This window comes from Colletotrichum tamarilloi, assembly GCF_030869305.1.
Source record: "Colletotrichum tamarilloi strain Tom-12 chromosome Unknown Scaffold_2.1, whole genome shotgun sequence".
Classification (NCBI taxonomy): domain Eukaryota; kingdom Fungi; phylum Ascomycota; class Sordariomycetes; order Glomerellales; family Glomerellaceae; genus Colletotrichum; species Colletotrichum tamarilloi.
The window spans coordinates 1-24,079 of record NW_026849385.1 but is presented as its reverse complement, the minus strand read 5'-3'; the positions used below and the strand labels follow the sequence as shown (position 1 = coordinate 24,079).

Here is a 24,079-nt window from a genome sequence, read left to right as displayed (position 1 = left end):
GCTTGTGATAGTATCTCAGCGTTCTTGAGCAATGTGCGAAGTAATACCGATACATCGGCGTGGGAAAATCGCTGGCCTCCCGAAATGTGGACACTCACCGTGCCCTGGAGACAGGCTTAACGCTGTTCCCAAATGCCGCGTCGTATACATCAGACTGACGTTCGATGCCTTTAGCAATGGTTTAAGCAGAATTCACTACAAGTCGTACACTCTCGGCAAAGATTTGGGCACGGTCATGTTGGATTCGATTGCTTGGATTTTTGATGTATATCTGAACGATAGTCTTGATAAGTGGAAGGAAAACCCACGACAATACCTATCCTTGGCCGGTTTCACCCCGCCTAATAATCCTCTCCTCGGCTGATTACTTCCTTCACGTTTGGCCTGAGCAGGATGGTCTGGATGGTGTGGGTTAACATTGTCCCTGGCAAAGAGTAGCAAGTTGTTACTTACGTGCTCGAACTGAGCTGTATAGGAGCCCTTCTTATCACACAAGGGCGGGTAAGCCTCGACAATGCCGCTGGCAACGAGGTTGTTCAACTGTTATTCGTCAGCTCATATTCTTCAGTCAGCGGTGGAGATGCCAACTTACACCAAGGAGATACTTGTCCTGTCCTAAACGGTCCAGATAACGCCGGCAGAAAGGCAGGGTGCCAAAGTTCTTGTTGATGACGTTCAACAGCCTCTTGGCCGAGTCTAACCGGAGCGCGGCATGGCCCTCTCCACGCTTAGCGTAGTGAGACACCTCCATATCTTCCCTGACATATCCATTGCCCGTGCTACCAAACGTCTCGACGGCGAAAACATCACCCTCCTCCATCTTTGTCGTGTCGTTGCTCTTGACGATAGGCACGCTCTTGGTGCCGTGGATGCTCCAACGCTCAATCGTGTGGCCGTTGAGGTTGCGGATCGACTTAACGGGATACGTCACGCCGTCAATCTCGCACTCGTAGCTCTCCATGACCTCCTGGATGACACCGCCGACATCGCCCACGCGGACGTCGATGCCAGCCTCCTTGACACCGGCGTTGGTCGCGTCCTTGACGGCAGCGAGAAGGTTGTCATACTGCGGCTCAAAGGCCATGGTGAAGGCGCTGTCGACGATACGTCCGTTAACGTGCACGCCAAAGTCGACCTTCATCACGTCCTCCTGCGAGAGCACCATCTTGTTGCCGGCGTTAGGCGTGTAATGCGCCGCGCAGTGGTTGAGGGACAGGCCGCACGGGAAGCCCATGCCGCCCTTGTACGCGTCGCCCTCCTCGAGACCAGGGTGTCCCGTCAGCGCACGCACGCCGTCCTCGATGCCTTCGGCAATCTCGGTCAGGGTTTGGCCGGGCTTGATGTTCTTCTGCGCCCATTGGCGAACCTGGCGATGAATCTCGGCGGCCTCACGATAGTCTGTCAAGAAGTCGTTGTTGAGGTTGTCGAGGTGGCGCTTCTCCTCGTCCGTTGTGCGGTAGAGGTTCTCGTCGCGGTACTCCTCCTCCTGGCCCTTGGGGTAGTTCTTTTGGGGGAATAGCGAGGACATGAGCACGCGGGGCGGGTCGGACTGGGCGGTCGGGGACTTCTTCTTCTTCTTCTTTTTGTTCTTCTTCTTCTTCTTGGCCGCTCCGCCGGCGGCGGGTGCCGTCACATCCTCGCCCTCCTCATCCGAGTCGTCGCTGTCGTGGTCGACCCCATTTCCCTCCGCGGGCTTCGCTGCCTTGCCGTTCGTCGCAGGCTCTCCCACTGTTGGAAGGTAAAAATCATTGATTAGCATAAGGTTCCGGACTTTATGGGCGAACAGCCGGTAGCTACGGCGAAGAGCGCCATACCGTTGAGCTTCTTCAAAGCTTCTGTGGGAACTTGGGCAGCCATCTTGGCATACTAGATTTCGCGTGTGATGTGAAGTTGGTGGTGGGAGCAACACAGATTTTGAACCCCACCTGGTAAACGCAACTGCGCGGGGTAAGCCCCCGTAAGTCGTTAACCGGGGAGTTGCCCCCTTTAAGGGATGCAATGTCCAATCCCGTTTCACCTGGTAAGAGCTTTCCACAGGCGCGGTGAAAAAATATTCCCTAAACTCGGGTATGGAGGTAAATAGCAGTCACCTGATTCGTCTGGTCCAAGCAAAACCGATCGTCTATTCTCAGGTCTTGAGTCGCAAAATTCCCCAGGGGCAATAGGAACGGTTAAAAAAAAAAAAAGAGCCAAGTCTGCGGCCAAGCGGTCCACCCCCCATCAAAAACCACCATGGGAGGCGCGTATTCTTGCAACTCTGGCCTTGCTAATTACAAGGTTCCAGACGCCTATTACCCGTGGGCTGCGACTAGACTGCGGGTTGCACGCGGCAGATCGTGGTTCAAGTCGGCTAAGTTTGCTTCTCTTACACGTCACAACGTCATTTGATATCCTATTTTTAGGCTCGACTCGCCTCGTCTTGCCTTATAAGTGTCTCGAACCAGGAACATGCAACTTTACGCACTTCACTCCTGCATGGAACCATAATTGCCTCCAATGATTTGTACCGATTTTTGTTTCCTCTGCAACTTCAGTGAATCAAACCCCCACGATCTAAACCGACTTGAGCGAGTGACTCGAGTTAAATACAGACTTGAGACGACACCTTCAAACACAACTTTTGCCGTGAACCCGAGATGACAGCTCATTCTGCTCCTTCAATCGACCCCTTCAGACAATAAGTGTAGTAGTCGCCGCCGCCCAATTAGTTCACAATGCACCGAGCAGAGAGGGAACCGCAGTCATGGGCGACACCGTAGTCGCAGCATCTGCCGCTGGGCGAGCACTCGTAAATGTGGTTGGCGATCCTCTTGCTCGTCACCACGTAGCCTCTGTCGCGGCTCCAGACGCAGTTGCCGCAGACGGTGAGTTGCTTGTTCTTGCTGTCGCACTTGCATCCGTTGTAGTTGCAGGCCCTCTTCTCCAGACCTGGCTCTTCCTTCTTCTCCAGTATGGCCACGGGCTCGTCCGTGTCAGCCCGCGCGGCTACGGCGTAAGGTTCATCCTGCTGGGCGACGCTGGCCTGGGCGGCTGCGGCGAGGAAGAAAATGGTTAAGGATGTGGCAAAGCGCATTCTGGGCGAATTTCTGAAACATAGAGTTGGTCAGTTGTCTTTCGAATCACGAGGCTTTGATAGCTGGGCTATACCTTTGTTTCTGTCAATTCGCTTGAGGCTCACGCAAGATTCAACAGCTACAGTTAGCTGGGTTCGAGCTTCTAAGTTGAGATGACTATTTCCTTAACTTTTCATAGCTTTTATAAGCTTCTTAACAATACTTCATAATTCCATGCTCTGGCTTCCAAGTCGGTTCATCAAGCTTTCGATGCAAAGGGGTAACATCATGCCCGTCTTACTATTCCGAAGAGATCAGCATAGCTGAACGGTATATATTGCTCATTTTGATTCAGCTGAAAGACATACGATCACAACATTGTGGCATAGCTGCGGGGTTGATAGACAGAGAGAAACACCGGATTGGCTGCCTTCTCAACGGTATGTGTCTAGCAACATGAGGGACATGCAGCTCATTTTTCTACGTATGAGTGCGTAGCCTCTGTTAGCCGTGTTGCTGTACCTTGGTTGTGCTACCATCCGGCTGCGTGTATCGTCTATTCATGTATTTCAGTGCGGCCGGACTTGCGGTGACTTTCGAAGGATTCTTGTGATAGAGCCCAAGCCAATGAAATATTGCTGTAATGTTGCATTCGAAAAGGTGTGGTTAACCAAGGATAACATTCGAAGCTACACACTAAACTAGCCAAGAAGCAAACATAAGCTTGACCGCTTGAGAGGGGAAATCGGGCTAGTACTGATGTTAGTCTGTCCAACGCGAACCCTTGTGGATATTGAGGCGACAAGTGACAGCCTACAGTCCTTATTCGATGACTTTTGGATGGTTCTATCTTTACCCTCGCCGTTACATGATCTCCCTTATGCTGTTGCTCCTCTTCACATTCCGAGCAAGTATGGCAGACTGTGTCGAGTATACCTGAGACACCAGCCAGCAGGTTATTTTAATCTTGCGGGGTAGAATCAAAGTGCTCCAATGATACATAGCCCATGCCCTTGATCATGACCTACAGTCGAAGCGCTTTGAATCGGTCAAGACCTTGGCATACCCTCGGAAGTGTCCAGAATGAGAAGAGCCTTGGTGTAACATGAGTCAAACCTCAAGCTGCTACGGTGCATACGCAGTACAACGTGATATCCCAAGTACGGCCGAGTGAGCACCATTTCCATACAACTATGTCTATTTGTGAGAGGCTAAGTGCATCCCAAGGTAAGTGATATCAAATAAATTGGTTTCTACTCACTGAACGTGTGAGGACCGAGGTGGATTTCAATTCCTACATATTACAATGTCCTACCTGGCCCAACTAAAAACGGAGAGCCAGTACGCGCATACCACACTCATACAGTCGAGGTACACAGGCCAGCTTACGAGCCAAATAAGATTGTAAAAACTCGAAAAGTATTGGTGACTTACCTAGTCGAGAAAAGGAGCATCGATAACAAGACGTTACTTATCTATCAACGGGTTACTCTGCTCTGAGTTTTAGTTGTGCTTACTCCTTCCACAAAACATAAAGGGGTTTCTCATTAGCTCAAACTGCCCTTTTCAACTTTGAGCCCAAAATTTGACTCATGCATCGATATGCCATGGTCCAGAATGGGTAGATGATCAACAAGGGTTGCTATGCCTTTCTACCATAGAATTCGCCTATCTATGTCTTTAAAACAAAACCATTCAAAGATGATTATCTAAGGTAGATGTAACAAGCCATGGTAGAACCTTATTTCCACTAACTAAGTAGATCTTGTCCACTCAATTGTGTATTTTGGGCAAAGACCGAAAACTTCTCGTGGTACCTATTCGAAAGTTCTATCCTGCAAGCAAAATGTTGGCCATGAGACAATGATCAACTTAGCCTGTCATGGATATCACACAGTCTGAATCTTAAGTTCCAGAGACCATCGTTCCATGCCCCGAAACTGCAAAAACATTGTGGATATTGTGAACAGATGGTGGATTCCTAGTTCGTCCTGTCATTTAGAGAGAGTCAAGTCAAATCTCAGACCTTCAAAGCACCAAAGAACATCTGAGGACAGGAGAACTAGAGATATTCAATGAGCCTCGATATTTTAAACCACTCCCATAAGACAAAGACATCGCCAATATTTTCATTACTCCAGGAGAAATTTTGACGGCAATTACACCACATCTTGTCAATGATTGCCTTTCTTTATTCTTCTGATTATGCTTCAATCCCATCAATTTCACATTAGACCTTTGGGGATTGATGTTCATGCACATCTAGCCATAGAGCCTTGGATATTCAAGCACTCTCGAGTCTCAAGCCTTCTGGTGGCCACGTTCAGTGCAGACACTTCTAGGCCAAGCTGTCCCCGTCTCGAACTCGTGAGGACATCATCTTAAAAGCCCGGGCTGGCCACAAATACTTCATGGTCTTGCACCTCCACGTCCCGGTGCTCCCGAGAGACTCTCACGATGGCCTTCCACGGCCAGGGTGCCTTCCCCCATCAAAGGAGACCCATCCAGAGGCAAGAACAAGAGCGCCCTGTAGACTGCCAGAAGTTTCAGGCCCCATCCTTCTTCGAAATCAAACCCCTAAGTTCGTTCCTGGACTTTCCATTTTTCCAATCCACTATCAGCTTACCTTCACCCTCAAGGTAGCTGTCGGCACCCCAACATCCATCAACATTCGAAAACCCACGCTCGAAGCATCAATATCATGGAGGGCAAAAAGGACATCAAGGATTGTGTCCTCTGCGGTAAGGCCTGCAAGAAAGCCACCCGCAAGGATTTCTCCTGTGGTTGTGATCCCTACTGCACCACCTGCGCGACCGCCTACCTGAAGTCGTGCATCTCGAAGCCGTTCCGCAAGCCCAAGTGCGACGGCGGCTGCGGATCCCAGAAGCCCTTCCCCGATCTTTGGGCCCGCCAGTTGCTCCGCCGCAAGGAGGCTACGACCTACTTCGACCTCGCCGACGAGGCCGATGAGGTCTCCCGCAACGCCGCCTTGTACTGCCATGACACTGCCTGCGGCCGCTACATCCCGCTTCGTTACCGCTTCGGTCTGAACAACGTTGCCGGCACCGTCAGCGGCACTGGTACTTGCCCATGCGGAAAGCTCACCTGCATTGGATGCGGCGACAAGGTTCACCAGGGCGAGACCTGTGCCGAGGTTGAAGCGCGCTGGAAGGCGGAGGGAAAGCTTAAGGAGGAGCTTGAGCGTCAGAGTCGTCGTACCATGGAGCAGTTGACCATCAAGCAGTGCCCGGTCTGTCAGTCCCCTGCTGAGAAGGCTGATGGTGGCTGTAACTACGTTCAGTAAGTTCCTTTGCTCCATGTGGAAATTACTACTTTGGCGTTGTTTCTTCTTATTTTTTGAGCGGCTTCTTATTAATTTTCTTGCGCGGGTGTTTAGATGCGCGTCTTGCGAGAACACCTTTGACTGGGACGAGGCAAGCGTTATTGACTACAGCAAGTACGTCGACGACAAGCCTGGCGATGACAAGCCTGAGGGCATCGAGTCTCGAACTGAGAAGCCTGCTTCTGACAACTTGGAGTCTTTCGAATTTAACCCTTTCGAGGACAAGCCCGCCGAGAACGGATTCGCCGAGAGCAACGCCGCCAACGGCAACTCTTCCGAGGCCATGGCTATCGATGGGCCTGCCGAAACTATGTAGCCTCCCAGCCTAAGTCGGCCTATCGTCTACAAGACTACAGCTCGCATGGAGGTCAAACGCGTTCCAGCCGACTTTTCGTGCCGTGAAGGCAGAGACAAAGATGCAGTGGAAGCTACTTGTATACATATTCAACCACCGAATGTGAGTTATCGACGTCCCAGGTATATCTCGATGCATATGGTCACTTCCCCCATCTTCATTCCGATCAAAGACTGACAAATTGTACGTTCAGGACGACTCTTGATGGCTACACGGCTGTCTGCCCTCCTTTGGCGGCTCTTGGCACTTTCTGAATGTCCCAATTCGAATCAATTACCAGATCATATTGCTACATGGCAGTGATACGGATTTGCTTGTTGGCAGTGGACGGACGACCAAAGTGGTGGATAGAGAGGCAAGAGCAAAGAGGGGTGGTGGCTAAGCTGGAAGAAGACTGAGGTATATGGGCGGATCGATGGGAACTCATGAAGGACTGAGGAAACTTTCAGGACAGAATGGTTTAGTCGGTAGAAGTACCAGTAAAGTTACAACAATCAGAATCCCCGAGCTCATGATTACGCTGCTCAACATGCCAGACCCCGAGTAAACCCGCGCTTCCCAAATGCAAAATCAGAATATCAAATCCCACCATCTAAACCGAAACTGAGAAGAAGTCAAGTGCCTGGCCTCTCCTCGTCTAGAACATATCCCGAGCACACTTTACTCAGTTACACTGGTCCCCAACCTGCACGAAGAACCCGCCGAGCCCAGAAGCCGTGAATGCAACATTGATATCAACGTCAACATCCGCATCATTCGCAATAGCAAACTCGAAGCTCAAACTCTCACGGCACGAAAAGCTGTTGACGACCTGCACGGTATCCTTGACAACAGCGTCATTCGCCACCTCGAGCGGCCCAAAGCTACCGACCAAGCTACCCGCAGCGGGACCGTCCAGCGCGCGCACGTTGAGGCGGGCGAAAGCGTCGCCGCCCTGGTCGATGGGAAAGCCTTGGCTGAAGGCGCCGACGAGCTGACAGGGACCAGCGGTGGTGGGACCGACGGGGAAGGTCAGGACTTTGGTGACGACGGTGCCGGAGCGAAGGTCGGCGACGCCGAAGTTGAGGTCTGTGGGCGCGACGAGGCGGCAGCTTGGGGTTGAGGTTTGGCGGCGTTCGGAGGGGGTTGAGCGGGCTGTGGCGAGGCCTGCGAGGGCGGTGATGAGGATTGATGTGAGCTGCATTGTTGGGTTGGTAAGGGGGGTTTTGGTTTGGTTGGTGAGAGGAAGTTGAGGGGTTGGTAAGCTTGTTAGGCTGAAAGTGAAGCTATTGCTGATGGTGTGGATGAGAGGAAGGTGTTGTTGAAGACGAGGGAAGTATCCTGCTTTATAGATATCTTCATCTCGTCGTCCTCTTCGTATTGAAGAGGTTCTTCGGTCCATCACGATACCTCGTAGAAGGATCATCAACTGCTGCGCCCGGAATCCCACCAGGCGAAGGCGAGTTGGGAGACAACATCGCGGCTGATGGAGAGTGAGGGAGATGTCACAATCCTCCAGCATTCAGCTCTCGGATATCACAACGGGCACCACGAGGCCAACATTCGCAAGTCATCTACCAATGTAGGGCAAAAGAAACCGACTCCGCCTCACTAAAAGCCTTGCGGAGACTTTTTGTCGTAGCCTTTCTTGGAAAGACCAAACCCTATACGATCTCCCTGCTGAGATAGCCGTAACAATCGAATCTTCCAAAAAATCCCTCCGCTTTTTTTTCTTCCTTCCATGCGGTTTCCTGCCTTGCGTTAGCTGCTGCTTCGCGGTAAGTGAAGAAACCCGGGCTGAGGATCTCACGCCCGTCAGCACGCCCTCCCTACTCGGCGGGTTCGTTGCTCAGCCCTGCAAGATCGAAAGCTGACAACGAAAAAGGCCAGTCAGATTCAGCCGGGAATTTGAAGAAGCTACTGCCAGGCTAAGCTTACAAAGTTACGCCCTAAGTGACTTGCTTAGGTAGCCTGCCTTTCCCCAGATTTGCATGTTCTAAATATAAGCTTAGCACTTTGACAGCCTCCACGGGAACATGCATTCTCCAAAAGAAGTAACGAGAAGGAAAGGTCTAACTAGTGCCCATCTACGGCTAGCTTACCAATACCTACCGTGACAGAAAGGCTCAGGGTTCGCGCCCGATTGGATAAACATTTCGTGTAAGACGGAGCAGATTTTCTCGTGACCTTGGTATACATACTAAAAAGCTGGGCTCTTGAAGGATCCGAGTCTTGTAGTGACTTCATCCGGGCCGGTTGTGAGGATCATGGGGTATGAGAACGAGCCTGAGAGCTTTGTTGGCGATGAGTTTGAGACATTTTGTCGTCAGCAAAGACGATAACGAAAGGAGTTTAGGAATCAAGGTCATGTCGCCGTCCTCTCATGTCAGGAGCGACGCCTATACGAGCTCGCGAGCTCGCGAGCTCGAAGACTAGGAATCTGACTCTTTTCCCGAGAAAGTGTGGTGTTGAGCGAAGGTGCCGAAGGCTGCCGGAAGGATGCAAGGTACCGACTCAGCCGATGAGATTGGCAGTGCCTTAGTTCATCTGACGATACGTTTTAGGTATTTCGTCGTACTCGCAACATCCTGCTTATTTCCGCGTTGGTCCCAGAATGGCGAAGGAGACGTAAGACGGGTTGTAACCTGAGAGGCCTCAAGTTGTGGCCGGTACGAGGGACAGCGGTAGAAAGTTGTGCCCGAGTTTGGATGATCTGGCTGTAATCAAACCTTGTAGCTCCCTTCATCTCGTCCATGGAATGAGGCACCCGTCCTCGTCGAGTAGATTCAACCACATCTTACCACACTGGAACGTAGTCATCGAGGAGACCCCAGGTCCGTCGCCTTGCCATATGCAACCTGTCCTGCCATGAAGTTGTAAGATGTGATGTGTGCTGCAGGTATCATTTAGTGGCTATGCTGATATCAATCCTAACATAAAAACAACAACAAGAAAGACCACTCGGCAGCTTGCCCGCGGTCATCTACGCACCACGCAGCACGGCCTGGATCCGTAACCTATGAGTATAATCATCCCCAATTCTCGGAGCCTCGGCGGAGGATGGACCGCACTGACCCGTCCACGACCCAAAAGAAGCCTTGTCGCTCCTATGCTCGTTCCTGTTCGCTCAACTTGCTCATCTGGCTAGCCATGCTCAACCCAGTGCCCTTCCTCGTCTCCAGTGCCCTGGACCACCTCTTATTTTCGTGAGCGGGAGGCTTTCCGGACCCGTTGAGTCCGAGAATCTCCATCAGCTCGGGTATTTCGGCGTGGTCTCGCGTGGAGCGCATGCGGTGGCACCACGTCACTCTCTTCTCCTCCGGCTCAAAATCGTCGCCACCCTCTCCGTCGATACCCTCCTTATTGTCGATGCTGTTCTTTTTCGACGTCATGGCTTCCTCGATCTGCCGCTCGGCGTATGGCGTCGAGACGGGCGTGACGAGCTCGAGTGGTTCAAAGAGGAACTCGCCGCCAACTTGTCTGTGGTCGCCCGATTTTGTGGCTAGACCGCTCTTGACCTGCTTCAACCCCTGGAATACGCTCTCGGCGGCTGATTTGAGCATGGATTTGCGCATGTAGGCCGGTCGAGCTCCTAGCGCGAGGGTGCGCGTCATGCCCAAGGTGTCGAAGAGACGTCGCGTAGGATCGGTGTAGACGGGGAAGGGGCAGCCCGTCTCCTGGAGGTACATTTCAATCAGACCAGGGTTGCCGCATCCGACGACGGTAATGAACGTGCTCATGGGAAGACCCAGCAGAGCGTCGGGGGTTATCGATTCGGAGAGAGATCGTAGGAATTCCTGACAATTCTTGGTAGGGTTAGCAAGGAGAAGAGTTGTGTAGGGATTGGTTGAAGACTTACGCCGCAGAAGAAGTGGCGGATGAAGATGACGAGGACTCGCCTCGCGACATTGCGACCGGTGTATAAGCTCTTGAACGTGTGGCTCTTCCCATGACGATCTAGCACTACATAGTTCTCGATCTTCTTCAGAATCTGGGGCGTTGGCAGGTCGTTATTGGTAGAGATTTCGCCCTCGAAGTCGGCGGGCTTGGTGTTGTCAATTTCTATCGAGGTCGCTGCCGTATCAGCGCCTTGAGTCGTAGAGGTCCTTGGCGACCTGGTGCTCGTTGTCGTGGCGGTGTTTGGTGGTTGTTGTACAGACTGGCCAGTGGGCGGCAGTCCCTCCCTGGCGTCTATTGATGTCGGCCGAGGAGGTAGACTAGGCTTCGGCTCGTCCCCCGTCGCATCTTGACCGTTCGACGAAGACAGTCCGTTTGTGTCCTCTGCGCTCTTGGGCTCCGGAGCGGCCTTCAACTCCTCGGTTGTTGTCGTAGCATTGGGCTCCGCGGCGTGTGTAGCTGTCTCCGTGGAGTCAGATGCTTTCTTGGCATCGCTGTTCGTCGGGACAGAATTGGTGTTGGTGGTGGCAGCCACAGCTGGAGGATCTGACGGCACAGCAGCCATGACGTCGTAATTTGGGTGGGTTTGAGCGATGTTGGTTCGGGACTTTCGAATCGCGCGCAAATGATGTTCGGTGCGATTTGGGACTTTGGGTAAAACGGTCTCGATTATGTATGTAGCGGTTCTGAGACGCCAAAAAAGAAACAAAGCTGGATTTATTGTTTTGATGGCTAAGACCAGACTAAAGGCAAGGTAGACAGACGATGGGTGGTCTGGAAGGAGGCGCAGCAGCTCTCAGTGGCCAGGATTGTACTCGTAATGGCTGAATACCAAGGAACTGGGCGAGAGAAGGCACCCGAGTGGACCGGGGGGACCAGAAGGGAAGGGGAAAAGCATGCCGCACCACCGTGGATTGTGGACGGCTTCTCGAGACTCAGCCAGGCTCCTCCTGCCCACTTCACCTATCTGGTCCCAGTTCCTCTCTTCAGGTTTTCTTCAACCTTGTAAAGTTTGCTATTCAAGCCTCCAATTACCAATTATCACCAACTACACGCACCGTGCCACCCCGACGTCGATAGTGGCCGCGCTACGATTAGGTGCTGAGCATCTCACGGCAAGTAAAGGGCCGTTTTTTGCGCGCGGCTTGCAGCTGGTTGGCGATTGCAGGGTCCAACTTGAGGAAGGGGGGAAATCAAGATGCGAACGCCACCGCCAACGGATTTCTCAATCGAGTTGGTGATTGACGGCAGTAAACCGGGAATCAGGGGACTAGCAGCAAGTTTGCTATTGCTCATTTGCCAAGAGACGTTAGGTTACCACGTTACCTTAGTAAGGTACATGAAGCTTCTGCAAATGCTACCCAAATGCCACCGGAAAGACCCTGATCTTGGCTCTTGGGTCTTGATTTCCACATCGTGTCTTTGAGCCCCCTGCCTCCTGCATCTCTGTCTCCAAGTGTCTGTCCACAAATACTGGACCGTCCATAGCCCAGAGCACAGGTGCATCACTGCATACGTACTCACAGCAGGCCAACTGATGAGTTGGAGGCCGCTGGCCTTAGCTCCTTAGAAAACGCGTTGTTTCATCCGCGTATGAGGTCATGGTGGAGGGCCAAGGCGTTTGTGCTCATTAAGGTATGGTCAGGTTTCTGGGCTCTACCAAGCTGTACTTGAGCCTCATCAAACGAGTCTTCTTTTGATGAAACATTAAAAGAAGACGTTTGCTGAGTTGCTCAAGACACTACCTATCCGTCCCGTCAAACATGACTATATGGCTTCACGTGGTTTGAGGTACAGCAAACTCTTTGATAATTGTTCTGATCATCCAAATGCTTCAATCGAAGACCCGTTACCCCTGTCATGGCCCGGACATGGGACATATGGAGCATCAGAGAGAAAACGACATGGAGGAACTCCGGGTGAGGAATGGACGGCACTCTATTACCGGTTCCTCCGCGTATGAGTGAACATTTACCCACCTTCACCGTTGCTCACCTGCCGTGCAGAGCTGGCCCGTCTACTCTCATCTAGAACCTCACTCCGTAGCGGTAGGAACAATCTCTTGCTCGAGGCAGGCCGCAGAGCCATCTGCATCCTCATTTCCCCGGAATGAACGAAACAGGGCCACCGGAACAGCCACCGACGTAGACCCTGTAAGTGCGTGCTGCGGACAATTTCTTGAGATTGATGCTATTTTTACCTCTTCAGCCCCAGCAGGAGTCCCCGCCCAGGGACCAGACCACGACCGTCCAGCGCGCAGAATCCGCTCCGGGGTCCGGGCCTGCAGAAGACTCCAGAGGCATCGGCCACAGCGGACTCAGCACCGGAGGCGGGGTGAATTACGCTCTGAGCTTGAGCCTTGCCGACCTCGAATTAGTCACTTGCGGCATCCCACATTGGCTTGGGTGCAGGAAACAGCGATTGAAGTCCAGGGCAAGAGAAATGTGGCTTGTGCTTCCTCAGATTTGTTTCTTTCCTTCGCAAGCCACGACTCGGCCGGATCCTCAACGACTCGCTCGACGACCCCCAACCTGTCACACCTGCAACCTTCAACTCAAGTCTCGACCTCATCACGGACTTCTTCCGGAGATATTCTCCCATTAGGTCGGAAAAACTCTCTGCACATCATAATCCCCCGGGATCATCCCATTGACCGGATCGCTAGGGGACGGCTCGTCATGTCTAGCCCACCTTCCTGCCGGAATTCGATGGCATTTCTCGCAAAGATGTCAAGGACGGCGTAACGAGTGCACAGATGACTCCCTCTTCTGGCATACACTTCGCAGAGATCCGATGAGATAGAGCTGTTGCTGTTTGATATGGAGATTGTCCAAATCCAACTCCAGAAACCCCATCGAGGCGGCCACGATCAACTGCTTAGCTGAAAGCCAACCTGGCTGATAATTAGAGATATCGAGCTGAACAGCCCAATCCTCCCCCGTGTAGCAAGAGTCTGGATTGATCCATAGGAGAATCACCAAAGTATGTGTTTCTATCAGCCAACTGATGCGTACAGCAGCTTGGGGGGGCTTTCGAATACAGTCTGATCTGTCTTAGCACATCGTCTAGAATTGGCAATTTCAGGCGCCTTTCTGTATGTCGCGCATCTCGAAACGATCTCACGCACGAGACCGACTCGCCAACGTCGATATCGGAAGATTCTGACCCTTCGTACTATTGTGCCTTCGCTCGACGGAAACAACTCCGGTGGCTGGCAAACCTTGGCAACTTGTCAGTGCCTCCTGTCCACTGGTGCAAAGCCAGTACAGCCGGCATTCACTTTGCGACTTTCAGGAAAGGCGCTCATCTTGTCAGAACTAAAGCCAATCATTTCTTCTTTGCCCTCAAACGCTATGTTGCGCATGCCAACGCCAACTCCGAAAACCAATTGTCCCATGTTCCCCCCGTCCCTGTGTGTCCTGAATCCCTGGACATCTGTTTTCTCTCAAGATTCCATCTTTCCCTATCATGGCTGCTAGCCCTCAAATCCAGTGTGGGTATCCCGGTCTGTCTGTTCGCACCGTCGCTGCGCCTGGCTGCAGGGGTACAATCTCCGTCTCGACTGCGTCGACTTCAGCCTTCTGAGGCAACTCCTGCAACTCTCGCTGCACTCTCCTCTCCTCCTGCTCCTGCAACAGCATCTTCTTGACTCTTCTCATTTTGACATAGATGTATATCGCGAGTGCGATGGTCAGAACGAATGTTGCGCCAAAGACAATGTTCTTGATAGTGTTGTTGCTGTTGTTCGACTTCTTCTCAATCAGGAGGACACCGAGGTAGACGAGAATGATCTGCTTCGGAAGCGTCAAGAACGTCGACACGGCAAAGTGCCAAAACTTCACATCGCATGTCGAAAACACCGCGGTCGAGAAATGGGACGGAATGACCGAAAACCGAATGATGAAGACAATCTGTTAGATGTCAGTCACACAGTTCAACTACACAAACTGCGCATGCCAATGAACATACCCAGAATCCGCCGTCGCGAGTCAATCGCGCCAAAGCACCATAGTTGAGGTTAGTCCTCTCCAGCTTTTGGGCCTTGCGTCGCAAGGTGTACTTGAACGCAAACCAGGTTCCAACTGCAGGCCGAGTTAGTGATCTGGTCATACGTGAGGGCTTATGAGCGTCGTACTCTCTCCGATGAAAGTGCCGGCTGCGACAATGGCAAATCCAATCCACAAGCCGTACACCACACCGCACAAAAGAGCCACAATCTCGTGGCCAAAAAGGGGCGGGAACGAGATCAGCACCAAGATGGCGATCGGGATCAAGAACCCTCCGGGTAGCGACCGGACCTTTTCAGAAAATGGTCTCAATTTCTACGATTGCCGTACATGTTAGTGTATGCACCTTCTTCGCTCTCAATAAGATGCCAAATACCTCAACGACCTCATCATGATGAAGACTGATAAAGACTGTCGCCACAATGATGGCTATGCCCAAAAGGTGAAATGCTGCACGTCGCCCAGGTCAGTTTTCCCTGTATTTTCGATGCCGACTGGATGATTCATACGGATATACTTTGGCGTCAAGAAGATCTTCTTCCAATTCAATGGCCTGTATTCGGTATCCTCTTCCTTCTCTCCTTGCCGTTGTACGCTTCCCGTTCGGGCCATCTCGACGTCGGGCATGGTAGAAACTGCCGGCGACTGTTGGTGATGAGAATCTGATTGTTCAACAACCCGGCTCCAACGTCGACGAGAAAATATGCGACCAACACCCATTTTGATGAGAGCGGGCAGAATGACCCAGGGGGGGAGGAGAACACGCACATCAAGTAGGGAGACGGCGGGATCTGAAATCAATGCGAAACCGGAAAGCGGAACGCACAGCCACCCCAACTATCGGCCAAAGGAGGCAATAGTCAGTGCAGTGGTCCAGAAGTTCCTCGAGTCGTAACGCTTTATGTCACTGGGTTGTTCCTGGAACATAAGCCTTAATTCTCATTCACGCGGATGCAGGGCTACGGGAAAATCCCCCGCACATCCTCCCTCCTTTACACTACCGCAAATGAGGATGTACGATGCACCGGGGGGAGGATAAGGAGATCCAAAACGGAGTTCGACTGCTCCTCTTTTTTCGCAATGGGAACCTCAACGTCATGTCTTGTGTGAGAATTTGCGGTTTCGCGCACGGTAGACGTATCACAATACATACGGCCATCACCAACACGTGGCGGGCGGCTCTTTGCGCGGTTTCAACACCCATGGCCGATCACCGACCAACAAAGCGTCGGAGATCCAAAAGGCACCGATAACGAAGCACCCCAAGCTAAGTCACCCCCACGCATCCGCCGCGGCCTTATTTCGATATCCAAGTTTCATTCAACGACTCGGTGACCACGGCCCGTATGTTTCTCCCAACGTGGTTGGATAACGGGGGATGTTTAAGCTTGCGACTGGCCCCAGACAAGACTCAACACCATGTTACCACCACCTGTCGGACACCAAGACAGAACCCCTCCGAGCTATCCGCAGTATGAGCTTGGCCGTTTTCTCTCTCGCCTATCGTGCTACAGAGTTGGGCTCTTACGCTTTCCTCATCAAAGTTACATTGACAAGAGAAAACTCTACTTACCCCAGAACCTAATGCCTTGGCTGGACCTGACACTCGAGGACCAAGCCGGCTAGTCTCCCGGTGGTCCTGGCGGAAGGTTTAATCGCACGGGATTCGGCGGCCAGTCAGGCTTGGGCTACAGTAAGCATCTTTTCAGCTCGAATGTGTTCTTCCTCACCTCTAAAAGCCCATTGTTGGTCTCATCCTGCGGAATCCGACATTCTGGGAGACGGATGGACGGCATTATGTACACGGGGCTCTTGGCCATCTTGGAAGGGCTTGAGACGGGCATGAGTCTTCTCAACCAGAGTGCCAGAACTCCCTTTTTTCGACGTTCTCCCCCAAGGGCGCGCGTGCCCGAGCCTCAGAGTAGCTGCGAGGCCTGCAGCTGTTGTGCTGTCGAATCACGTTCAACACAGTAGCCCTTTGCTTCCCTGCATGGTCAGATAGGCATTTTGTTTCCCACAAAGTTCTTCGTGATCGATAAGAGTGCAGGTTTGACATGCAGGTCTTCAGGTAATTATCATCCTTGCTTCCATTCCTCCGCTCCTTCTGGGACTTGTATATATCTTCCAGCCGTATGCCAGGAGAAAGTCAAAATAGCTTATTTATGCTGCTTGAAAGCTCTTTCTGGCCCAGCGGACCCTGCCTCTCCCGATGACATTGACAGCCTGTTTTGCGTCACGGCGAGCACGTCATGACTGCGAAGGGTCTGAACCGGAGCTTTCATTCCCGGTCTCCGACTCCAGCTGCTCGGAACGCGAGGACGAGCTTCTTGCAATATTAGATACGTGTGGGCTCTTGATTATGTAGAGGCTTTATTGTGCATGCTGCACTTTGAGTACTCTTCCAGGTGCAAAGACTTTGGAAAGATGCACTTGCTTCTGCGGCGGAGATGCAGACTGCAAGCAAGCTTGCCATGTACACAAGGACGAAAGGATGGCAAGCCCACGTTCAACGGACGCCAAGAACATCCGAGCCACCAAAAAGCACACACTACACCAAAGGAAGCAGCTTGGCTCCCGGCCGACGGGCCGCTCTCTTAGCGTTGCAGGTGTGGCTTTTCGCTTCCCCCTTGATGTGGCAAACATGACTGCGGGTGGCTACTGTGGCTTGGCGTATGGTGAGGAATGCGAATTTGAGGAGGCCATGAGACATCGTGGAGTTTGACAGCTCTTAGCTTCTTGGCTTTTATGGTGTTTCTGCGCCTAGGTGTCCAGCTTCAGCTTCGTTCAGCTCTGTGTCAGAATTACCCGGATCATTTCCAACTTCGTTCACCGTACCCACGAGCTAGTCGCAGGCGATGTAGGGCTTGTCGTCGGGGTACCTAGAAGTCTTGGTGTGAAGCCTGTTTTGACTCCCTGGCGATCTGAAGGAGGAGATCATCCCGTTTCTGACTTGTCACAGTGGCTATCTTGGCTGCTTACCATTGTCGTTGGACGACTTGTTACGTGATAAAAGTCCGAACGTGGAGATCAACCGGGCTCGGCGTCGTCGGCGACGGCTACACCCGCATGCCAACTTGTTAGTCCATGTCTTGGCCTCCACCAGAGAGACATTTTAGCCTCCCCAGTCTACCTATGTCCACGTTGAGGCTGTTTCCGGCGCGGGGCTATTTTTCAGGGTCTTGTGTCTTACCTACCTACTGTGGCCACTTTGACCAAAAGCTTGCTTGAGTTTACGTAGTAGTTCGGTCGGTTATACGTTGCCACTTGAGTGAACTATTAACATAGCGGAGGCGGCTGCGGAGACTCCGCGTTCTTGTTTCAATGTTGGTCTGATAAGCTACGCCACGAGGTGATAGGGAGTTGAAGCTTTGCGGGGCCAGATATAGGATAGGCTTCTTGGCATAGGTACCGGTCTCTTAGGCTAACCTGCCGTGCGTGATAGTCATTTACTACAGCCTGCTATCTATTCCTGACTCGTCAGTTGTAATCGGTAATCTTCGGGCCTCAATATCCGCCTTGAGGAGAGGAGGGTTTTCGTCCCTGTGAGACTTGCCGATCATGAAAATCTTGTAATGAGGTTGTCAGCCACAACTATCCTCCGCGAGATCGTCAGACTTTTGGTCTGCGGATCTTTGCCTTCGAAAGTTAGCTGCGAAGGAGATGAGCGAGAGAGGGAGACGGAAGACGGGGAGATGTTACGTGAACAGGTTGGAGATGTCGACGGGCTTGGGGTAGAGCTTGGGTCGTTGATGTGCTTGGGGAATATCTATAAAGACCAACAGTCGAAAGGCCTTCTTATTCCATATCTCTAGACTTCCAAGCTCACAAGTTCTATCATTTGATCACTACATCCACCAAGCAAGTCCTACTTACACTCATCTACCTTGTCCCACAACTGAAATACCTTGTCCTTCTCAATCCAAACAGACAAACGTTCTCCTCAAAAATGCACTTCTCAAAGACCTTCCTCTCCGTCGCCGCGCTGGCCATCTCTTCAACGACAGTCTTCGCAAACCCCATCGCGCAACCGGCAGCGGCGGCTGAACAGCTCAAGGACCGTACTATCCTTTCTGCAGAAGAGACCGAAGTCGTCAAGCGCGCCGCAGAGATCCTCGAGGCCCGTCAGGGATGGACGTGTTCGTTCTTGGGCGATAAGGCTTGTCAGGTTAAGGTATTGTTTCTGACGCGGATCTTCACGGCTCGTTGATGGAATTTCGCTGACGAGTTTGGTGTAGTGTTTTGGGTTGAAGGGAACTGGTGGATACTGCAACTCCAAGAAGTAAGTTCTCGTAAATCCTTTCCTCGTGCCGTGTTGTGGCCTTGATGGTTGTTGACTGTTTGGACAGTGTCTGCACTTGCTACAATTGAATTTAAACACTTTAGGCCTTGTGGGGTGGCGAGGGAGAAGGTGAGGGAGTGGGATATGGATGCTTTTCAACAATTTGAGGTCTGAGACCAAAGATGAGGAGGACATTCTGAACAAGACTACGGGAATGATTGGATTCGGGCTAGGAACCCGTTTGCCAGGTATTCAGGGTGGACCAAATCCTGACCTTATTGGTGCTGAGTAGCCTGATAGGTAGCCGAAAGGATCTCATGAGAAAAACTAAAATCAAGATAGAAAACTCAAGAATTTGTTAAAGAGCTTTTGGGCCATGGAATCGTACTTGTTACTCATGAAATTCATTTTCCTCCGATAACAAGGTACCCGAGCCTAGCAGTCGAAGGCAGTTCTCTTCCGCTACCACGGAACTGGAGAACTCAAAGTTTGCCCACGAATGGATTAGTCTTTTCTGATATGTCCATTTTCTCTCGAACTTTTGTATTTAATTGGTGACTTCATTCTAACTGAGGATAGGGTAGAAAGCATTCGGAGATATAACCAGGTGCGACTAGATTATCAAGCCTTAGCCTGCGTTGAAGTCCACAATACGGCAACATTCTGCACAACAGATACATCTCCCTCACGAAGCTTCATCAGCTACCAAGATATCCAACTCACAAGGAATCGGTACAATTCACTGGAACAATGTCTCAGAATCCCACATCAAACTCCTCGGCTAAAAACATTATATCCTCATATGGTTACATGGAGCGATACGGACATCTTGCACCTCCCCGCGAAAAGCCCACCCACGAATTTGACGACCTCGAACAATCCATCTCTGTCCGAATCAACGACAAGTATATCAACTGCTTCAGACTCGTCGCCGCGGGCAAAACCACCACCGGATATGGCGTCCGTATACATGCGTTCACCGACGATTCGGAATGCAGAGACGTCGCCATGAAAGGGAAACGGGAGAATGTCCAGATCACTGTCGCGCCAAAAGACAAGCTCGCGAACGAGGTCGTTGGCGAGATCATGGCTATTTCGCTGGGGAATAAGGGATGTATTATCATTCTGGCGTATTTCAAAAAGGCTGATCTGAGCTTTGGCAAGGATGATGAGTGGGTGAAGGTTTCGATGGATAGGGAATATAAAGAGGATGTGATACCGCAATGGGAGGACCTGGAGGAGTGGGTTGAGTTGTGAGAAAGTAGCAACCGGTGGGCAGGTGTAAGGCTTCTGTACTCCAGGCTCAAGTCATATCTGACACAAGGAGTAAAAGTTGATGGAAAATTGAACCGTAGAGGCGGATACCAACCTGTACACAGACAACATATGATTCGGAAGAAGCATATACTATAGATCCAAAATGTACAAAATCTTACATCAGTTAAGTAGAAACGCAACTTGGAAGACTCATAATCCCCTAGCTTCTCCCGAAAGTCTGCTAGATCTCCCGTCGAAGACGTCTCCTCGGTGCCACTTTCTAATGTCTTCCTCCGTAACTGTGCCCCCATGATCAATTTGGATATCATGCCTGACGCATATCCCATCACGTTCCTTGCCATCAATCACGTTCGCTTTGCTGTGCTGAAGATCATCCATCCCATACAATTCGTCCGTCGACCCTTGCCAGCTCACACCGTCCCCGAGCCGTTCAAAAGACCCCTCGAGATCGATTGTGTCATTGGCGGCTGCGGCCCGCTTGCGGTTACTCGCTTTACCGATGGTGAGTGCGTGTACCTTGCTGGACCTCTTTGTAGACGAATCTTTGCCGCTGGATTTGCCCCGCGAGGTGGAGTAATGATGTCCTGATTTCACAACGCTCACGACGCCACCAAAGAAGCGCCTGAAGAGAGACGCACAGGGCGGCAGGCAGGCGCCGATGATGTCGAGGCAGACTTCGGCGGCCGATGCCGTGTAGGGGAAGATGGTTGTCTGGCTGACGTTGTGCGCTATACCGGGCACTGGACGGAAGATCCAGAAGAGAAGCGGTCGGGAGATGGAGATGAGGATTACGCTGGAAAAAGTCAGTCATTGACTCGGGGGCAAGCATGGCTTGATGAAGGTGTTTCCATACCTGCCGCCGATCAAGAAGATGCCTGTGAGTGCCGCTTTCTTGGTCCGTCGCATTTGAAGCCTCCATATCTCGTTGATGGGAAGGACCATGGCTATGATGTCGAAGAGGATGTTCGGGAATAGAATCCCTATTTTGCTGATCCCCATACAGCTGCCCGGAAGCGACTTATCCCAGTGGTACTCCACAGGCAGACACGAGAAAGCTGTGCGTTGTGCAGGAATATCAGTACTGTCTCTCGTTCGAAGATGGGTACTGATCGCCGAGGTCGAAAGCCAAGGAATAACCAAGGAGTCTCCACTAGAATATCACTTACTGCTGACAAAAATCACAGCAATGAGCCACAGCAAGATTGCGATCGTTGTTCCCCATACCCAGCACCGCAAAACCTTTGAAGCTGAGAAAAGGCGATAGTACATCGCGAGGACTGCTATCTTGGCGGCCGAGCATGCTACGCAGTGTATAATGTCGATGGCCAGAATACACTAGATCTCATGTGTCAGTTACTTGGCACAGAATCGCTGAGGATTGCAAAGAGTCTGGTACTTGCCTTGAACAGAGGGGCGGTACCGCCAGGTTGATTTTCCATGACATCTTGAATGTTGGTCCCAAGACCGAGTGGAACAGCTAGACTAGATCGTTAGCTTTGTTGCCTCGAAGATCATCGGGATAACCTTACCGGCAAGTTCAATAGCAAGCAAAGCGTGATTTGCCAGCTTTTATCCTTTGAGTCAGTTTGTTCCACTTTGCGCCATGTCTCGTATTGTTTCAATGTGAGTTGTGGCGAGTACTTACCAAAGCTATCAAAGAAATATGAACATCTGCTGTCCATATTGCATGTGGTGTCCTCCATGAGGCATAAAGTCTGAGCAAGAAGAGAACAGTGGCCACAAAACTCAGTACTCCGTGTGAGATAGTCAGAATGCCAGAGATGTCGTGGTCCGAGTGGTATGCGATGGAAACCATTGTGCAAGTGGGAGTCCAAACAAATTGGATGCAGGAACATCTGGTCACACAAAGTGAGAAAGGTGAATGCGGCTTGCCGTCTGCGCTTCATCCATCTTCGTCCGAGCACCAGGAATATGCTTTGCAGATATAAGACGAAGATAAAGGAAATTCCCTTGCGGCCGAGAAGTTGATGTAATCGGACCTTGTGCCTGCCTGTGGGTGTGCGACAGGGATGATATGCATCATGTTAGCAAACAAGCGAATTGGTGTTGCTGTTGGTGCCGGCGCATGAAGTGTTCTGGTTGGACGTCGCCATCAGGACATGGATGAATATGCCGAACTAAGTTACTAAACCGTTGGATCGCCGGTGGCAGTTGGTAAGGAGGCAAACATTAGCAGTGATTGCTGCCCTCTTGCCTCGCTCTCATATTCCCCATCTAGATGATATCGTCACGGGTTTGTTGGGGCTCAAATTGATTTCTGACATTGAATCGCACTTGATGGCCAGATGGTCAAGAGGTTCGAAAATGAGGGGCTGTCAGCCGCTGATTCAGTTGGTGAAGGTAAGAGTGGCAAGTTCGCAACACCTCTGCAGTAGGCAATGAGACATACGAGGAGCCGCGTCTGAATAAGAAAGCTTTGGCGCCCCGGAGTCCCGGGCTAGACCTGTCCCAGGAGGCCATCGTCGTCAGACCTTTCCATGCCTCATGCATGAGCCAGGGGATGCGTCCAATGAACTCCAGTGCCCACTTTCCCGCCATCTTGGCAAAACGAATGGTCACTCGAAAACGTGGCAGGCTCGATATGCCGGTACCGCAAACATGAGCTGCCACTCCCACCTAATGCTACCTTACCATCGAAATTTTCAATACGATTCTTTGACTGGTTCCTCAGCCTTGGGATCCCTCAGTCTTGGGACGATCGCTCCCATATCCCCACTCCAATCTAATGACATGTTCGATCACTGTTGATGTGTTTGCTAGAATACTAAACCGTCAATGGCGCGTTAACCCCCAAGGCATCCCGGAACGGAGCCTAATACGTACGTGTTTTTTACAACATCTTGGCCACTTTAGACGATAACGACAAACATAATCGTTTCCAAGTTCTCTGCAAATACATCACCAGGAGGGGCATATCCTCAATCACCCCAAGTCTTGTGATTCTCATCATTGATAGTCTGACTATCTGACAGGCATGGATGCAGCGGGCAAAACTGGGTGCAGCAAGCAATGGCCCTACATAGATTCCCAGCATCAGATCCTTCCTTCTCCAGGAACTCCAAGAAGGAAGGAATTGAATATTTGCTTTTTCCTGGAGAGAAGAAAAGTGGACCTCACAGTGGACCGCGAGCATCCATCATTGAGATACGTCCGCGCCTGTGCCCCTTTAAAGTAATAGGCAAAAAAAAAAAAAAAAAAGGAAGAAAAGAATCCACACAATTGATAGTTGAGATACCCGAACAGTGCCCAGCAAGCTTCGTCAAGGTAATCAGTAACTCGGGCATCTCGATTTGTGGCCGGTGCTAGAACAGGTAGCTTTGGCTTCCCAAGATCCTTTTTGTTTCAAGCCCTTGCTTTCAGTCCGAAGATATCAAAGTAGCAGGCAGCAGCATGCGGCTAGTTACTAGGCAGGTCCTACTCTATCGAGCACCTTGAAGAAGAACTTGAGTTCGCAGACGTCAATTTCTTCCCTACTTCATTTCTTTCTTCTCGGCCGGAGCTCTCGAGACCGTGGCAGTTGACACCGGTTGTCTGTAGCTTTCTGCAGTCAAATTGGTCTTGAAGTTAAGGTCAACATCTAGTCCATATGGCTCTCAATTTCCCTCGGGTTTCCGGCTTGTTCATTAAGTCAACATACCCACTTCCTGGCACCCCCCTGTTTCTGGCACCACAAAAACGATGGGATCACAACCCAACCTCCTCATTACTATTAACTATTGATCCTCAACCACACCCACTACAATACAGCTGCCAGCCTCACTAGGGCATTCAGAGTCGCTGGATTCAGCCGTGATAACCTCCTTTTCACCCGCTTCGATTTGAGCCCGATGGATATCCCTGATGTTCGCGAACTTCGTATTGGGATCG

The 24,079-nt window shown here is 51.3% G+C and overlaps 10 protein-coding genes across 10 annotated transcripts; 4 read left to right on the top strand and 6 right to left on the bottom strand.

The window, feature by feature from the left end:
* Positions 1 to 341: 341 nt before the first annotated feature.
* Positions 342 to 1,857, bottom strand: CTAM01_00637 (methionine aminopeptidase; the record flags this gene model as incomplete). Its single annotated transcript, XM_060516687.1, has 4 exons — positions 342 to 398; positions 454 to 540; positions 593 to 1,728; positions 1,815 to 1,857. The coding sequence occupies 4 exons, from the start codon at positions 1,855 to 1,857 to the stop codon at positions 342 to 344; spliced, it is 1,323 nt and encodes a 440-aa protein (XP_060388149.1).
* Positions 1,858 to 2,704: 847 nt separating this feature from the next.
* Positions 2,705 to 3,073, bottom strand: CTAM01_00636 (uncharacterized protein; the record flags this gene model as incomplete). Its single annotated transcript, XM_060516686.1, has 1 exon — positions 2,705 to 3,073. The coding sequence occupies one exon, from the start codon at positions 3,071 to 3,073 to the stop codon at positions 2,705 to 2,707; it is 369 nt and encodes a 122-aa protein (XP_060388148.1).
* A 2,681-nt stretch (positions 3,074 to 5,754) lies between these two features.
* CTAM01_00635 (uncharacterized protein) lies at positions 5,755 to 6,712 on the top strand (the record flags this gene model as incomplete). Its single annotated transcript, XM_060516685.1, has 2 exons — positions 5,755 to 6,353; positions 6,451 to 6,712. 2 exons carry the CDS (start codon positions 5,755 to 5,757, stop codon positions 6,710 to 6,712), a joined length of 861 nt encoding a protein of 286 aa, XP_060388147.1.
* Positions 6,713 to 7,415: 703 nt separating this feature from the next.
* On the bottom strand, positions 7,416 to 7,934 carry CTAM01_00634 (uncharacterized protein; the record flags this gene model as incomplete). The annotated part of the gene is made up of 1 exon (XM_060516684.1): positions 7,416 to 7,934. The coding sequence occupies one exon, from the start codon at positions 7,932 to 7,934 to the stop codon at positions 7,416 to 7,418; it is 519 nt and encodes a 172-aa protein (XP_060388146.1).
* A 1,903-nt stretch (positions 7,935 to 9,837) lies between these two features.
* On the bottom strand, positions 9,838 to 11,192 carry CTAM01_00633 (uncharacterized protein; the record flags this gene model as incomplete). The annotated part of the gene is made up of 2 exons (XM_060516683.1): positions 9,838 to 10,536; positions 10,590 to 11,192. The coding sequence occupies 2 exons, from the start codon at positions 11,190 to 11,192 to the stop codon at positions 9,838 to 9,840; spliced, it is 1,302 nt and encodes a 433-aa protein (XP_060388145.1).
* Positions 11,193 to 12,220: 1,028 nt separating this feature from the next.
* On the top strand, positions 12,221 to 13,371 carry CTAM01_00632 (uncharacterized protein; the record flags this gene model as incomplete). Its single annotated transcript, XM_060516682.1, has 3 exons — positions 12,221 to 12,272; positions 12,680 to 13,231; positions 13,361 to 13,371. 3 exons carry the CDS (start codon positions 12,221 to 12,223, stop codon positions 13,369 to 13,371), a joined length of 615 nt encoding a protein of 204 aa, XP_060388144.1.
* A 738-nt stretch (positions 13,372 to 14,109) lies between these two features.
* Positions 14,110 to 15,354, bottom strand: CTAM01_00631 (uncharacterized protein; the record flags this gene model as incomplete). Its single annotated transcript, XM_060516681.1, has 5 exons — positions 14,110 to 14,538; positions 14,597 to 14,709; positions 14,763 to 14,949; positions 15,011 to 15,084; positions 15,144 to 15,354. The coding sequence occupies 5 exons, from the start codon at positions 15,352 to 15,354 to the stop codon at positions 14,110 to 14,112; spliced, it is 1,014 nt and encodes a 337-aa protein (XP_060388143.1).
* Positions 15,355 to 18,580: 3,226 nt separating this feature from the next.
* Positions 18,581 to 18,917, top strand: CTAM01_00630 (uncharacterized protein; the record flags this gene model as incomplete). Its single annotated transcript, XM_060516680.1, has 2 exons — positions 18,581 to 18,805; positions 18,870 to 18,917. The coding sequence occupies 2 exons, from the start codon at positions 18,581 to 18,583 to the stop codon at positions 18,915 to 18,917; spliced, it is 273 nt and encodes a 90-aa protein (XP_060388142.1).
* Positions 18,918 to 19,663: 746 nt separating this feature from the next.
* Positions 19,664 to 20,170, top strand: CTAM01_00629 (uncharacterized protein; the record flags this gene model as incomplete). Its single annotated transcript, XM_060516679.1, has 1 exon — positions 19,664 to 20,170. One exon carries the CDS (start codon positions 19,664 to 19,666, stop codon positions 20,168 to 20,170), a length of 507 nt encoding a protein of 168 aa, XP_060388141.1.
* A 210-nt stretch (positions 20,171 to 20,380) lies between these two features.
* CTAM01_00628 (uncharacterized protein) lies at positions 20,381 to 22,750 on the bottom strand (the record flags this gene model as incomplete). The annotated part of the gene is made up of 6 exons (XM_060516678.1): positions 20,381 to 20,984; positions 21,045 to 21,246; positions 21,358 to 21,526; positions 21,612 to 21,668; positions 21,721 to 21,757; positions 22,602 to 22,750. The coding sequence occupies 6 exons, from the start codon at positions 22,748 to 22,750 to the stop codon at positions 20,381 to 20,383; spliced, it is 1,218 nt and encodes a 405-aa protein (XP_060388140.1).
* Between the last annotated feature and the right edge of the window lie 1,329 nt (positions 22,751 to 24,079).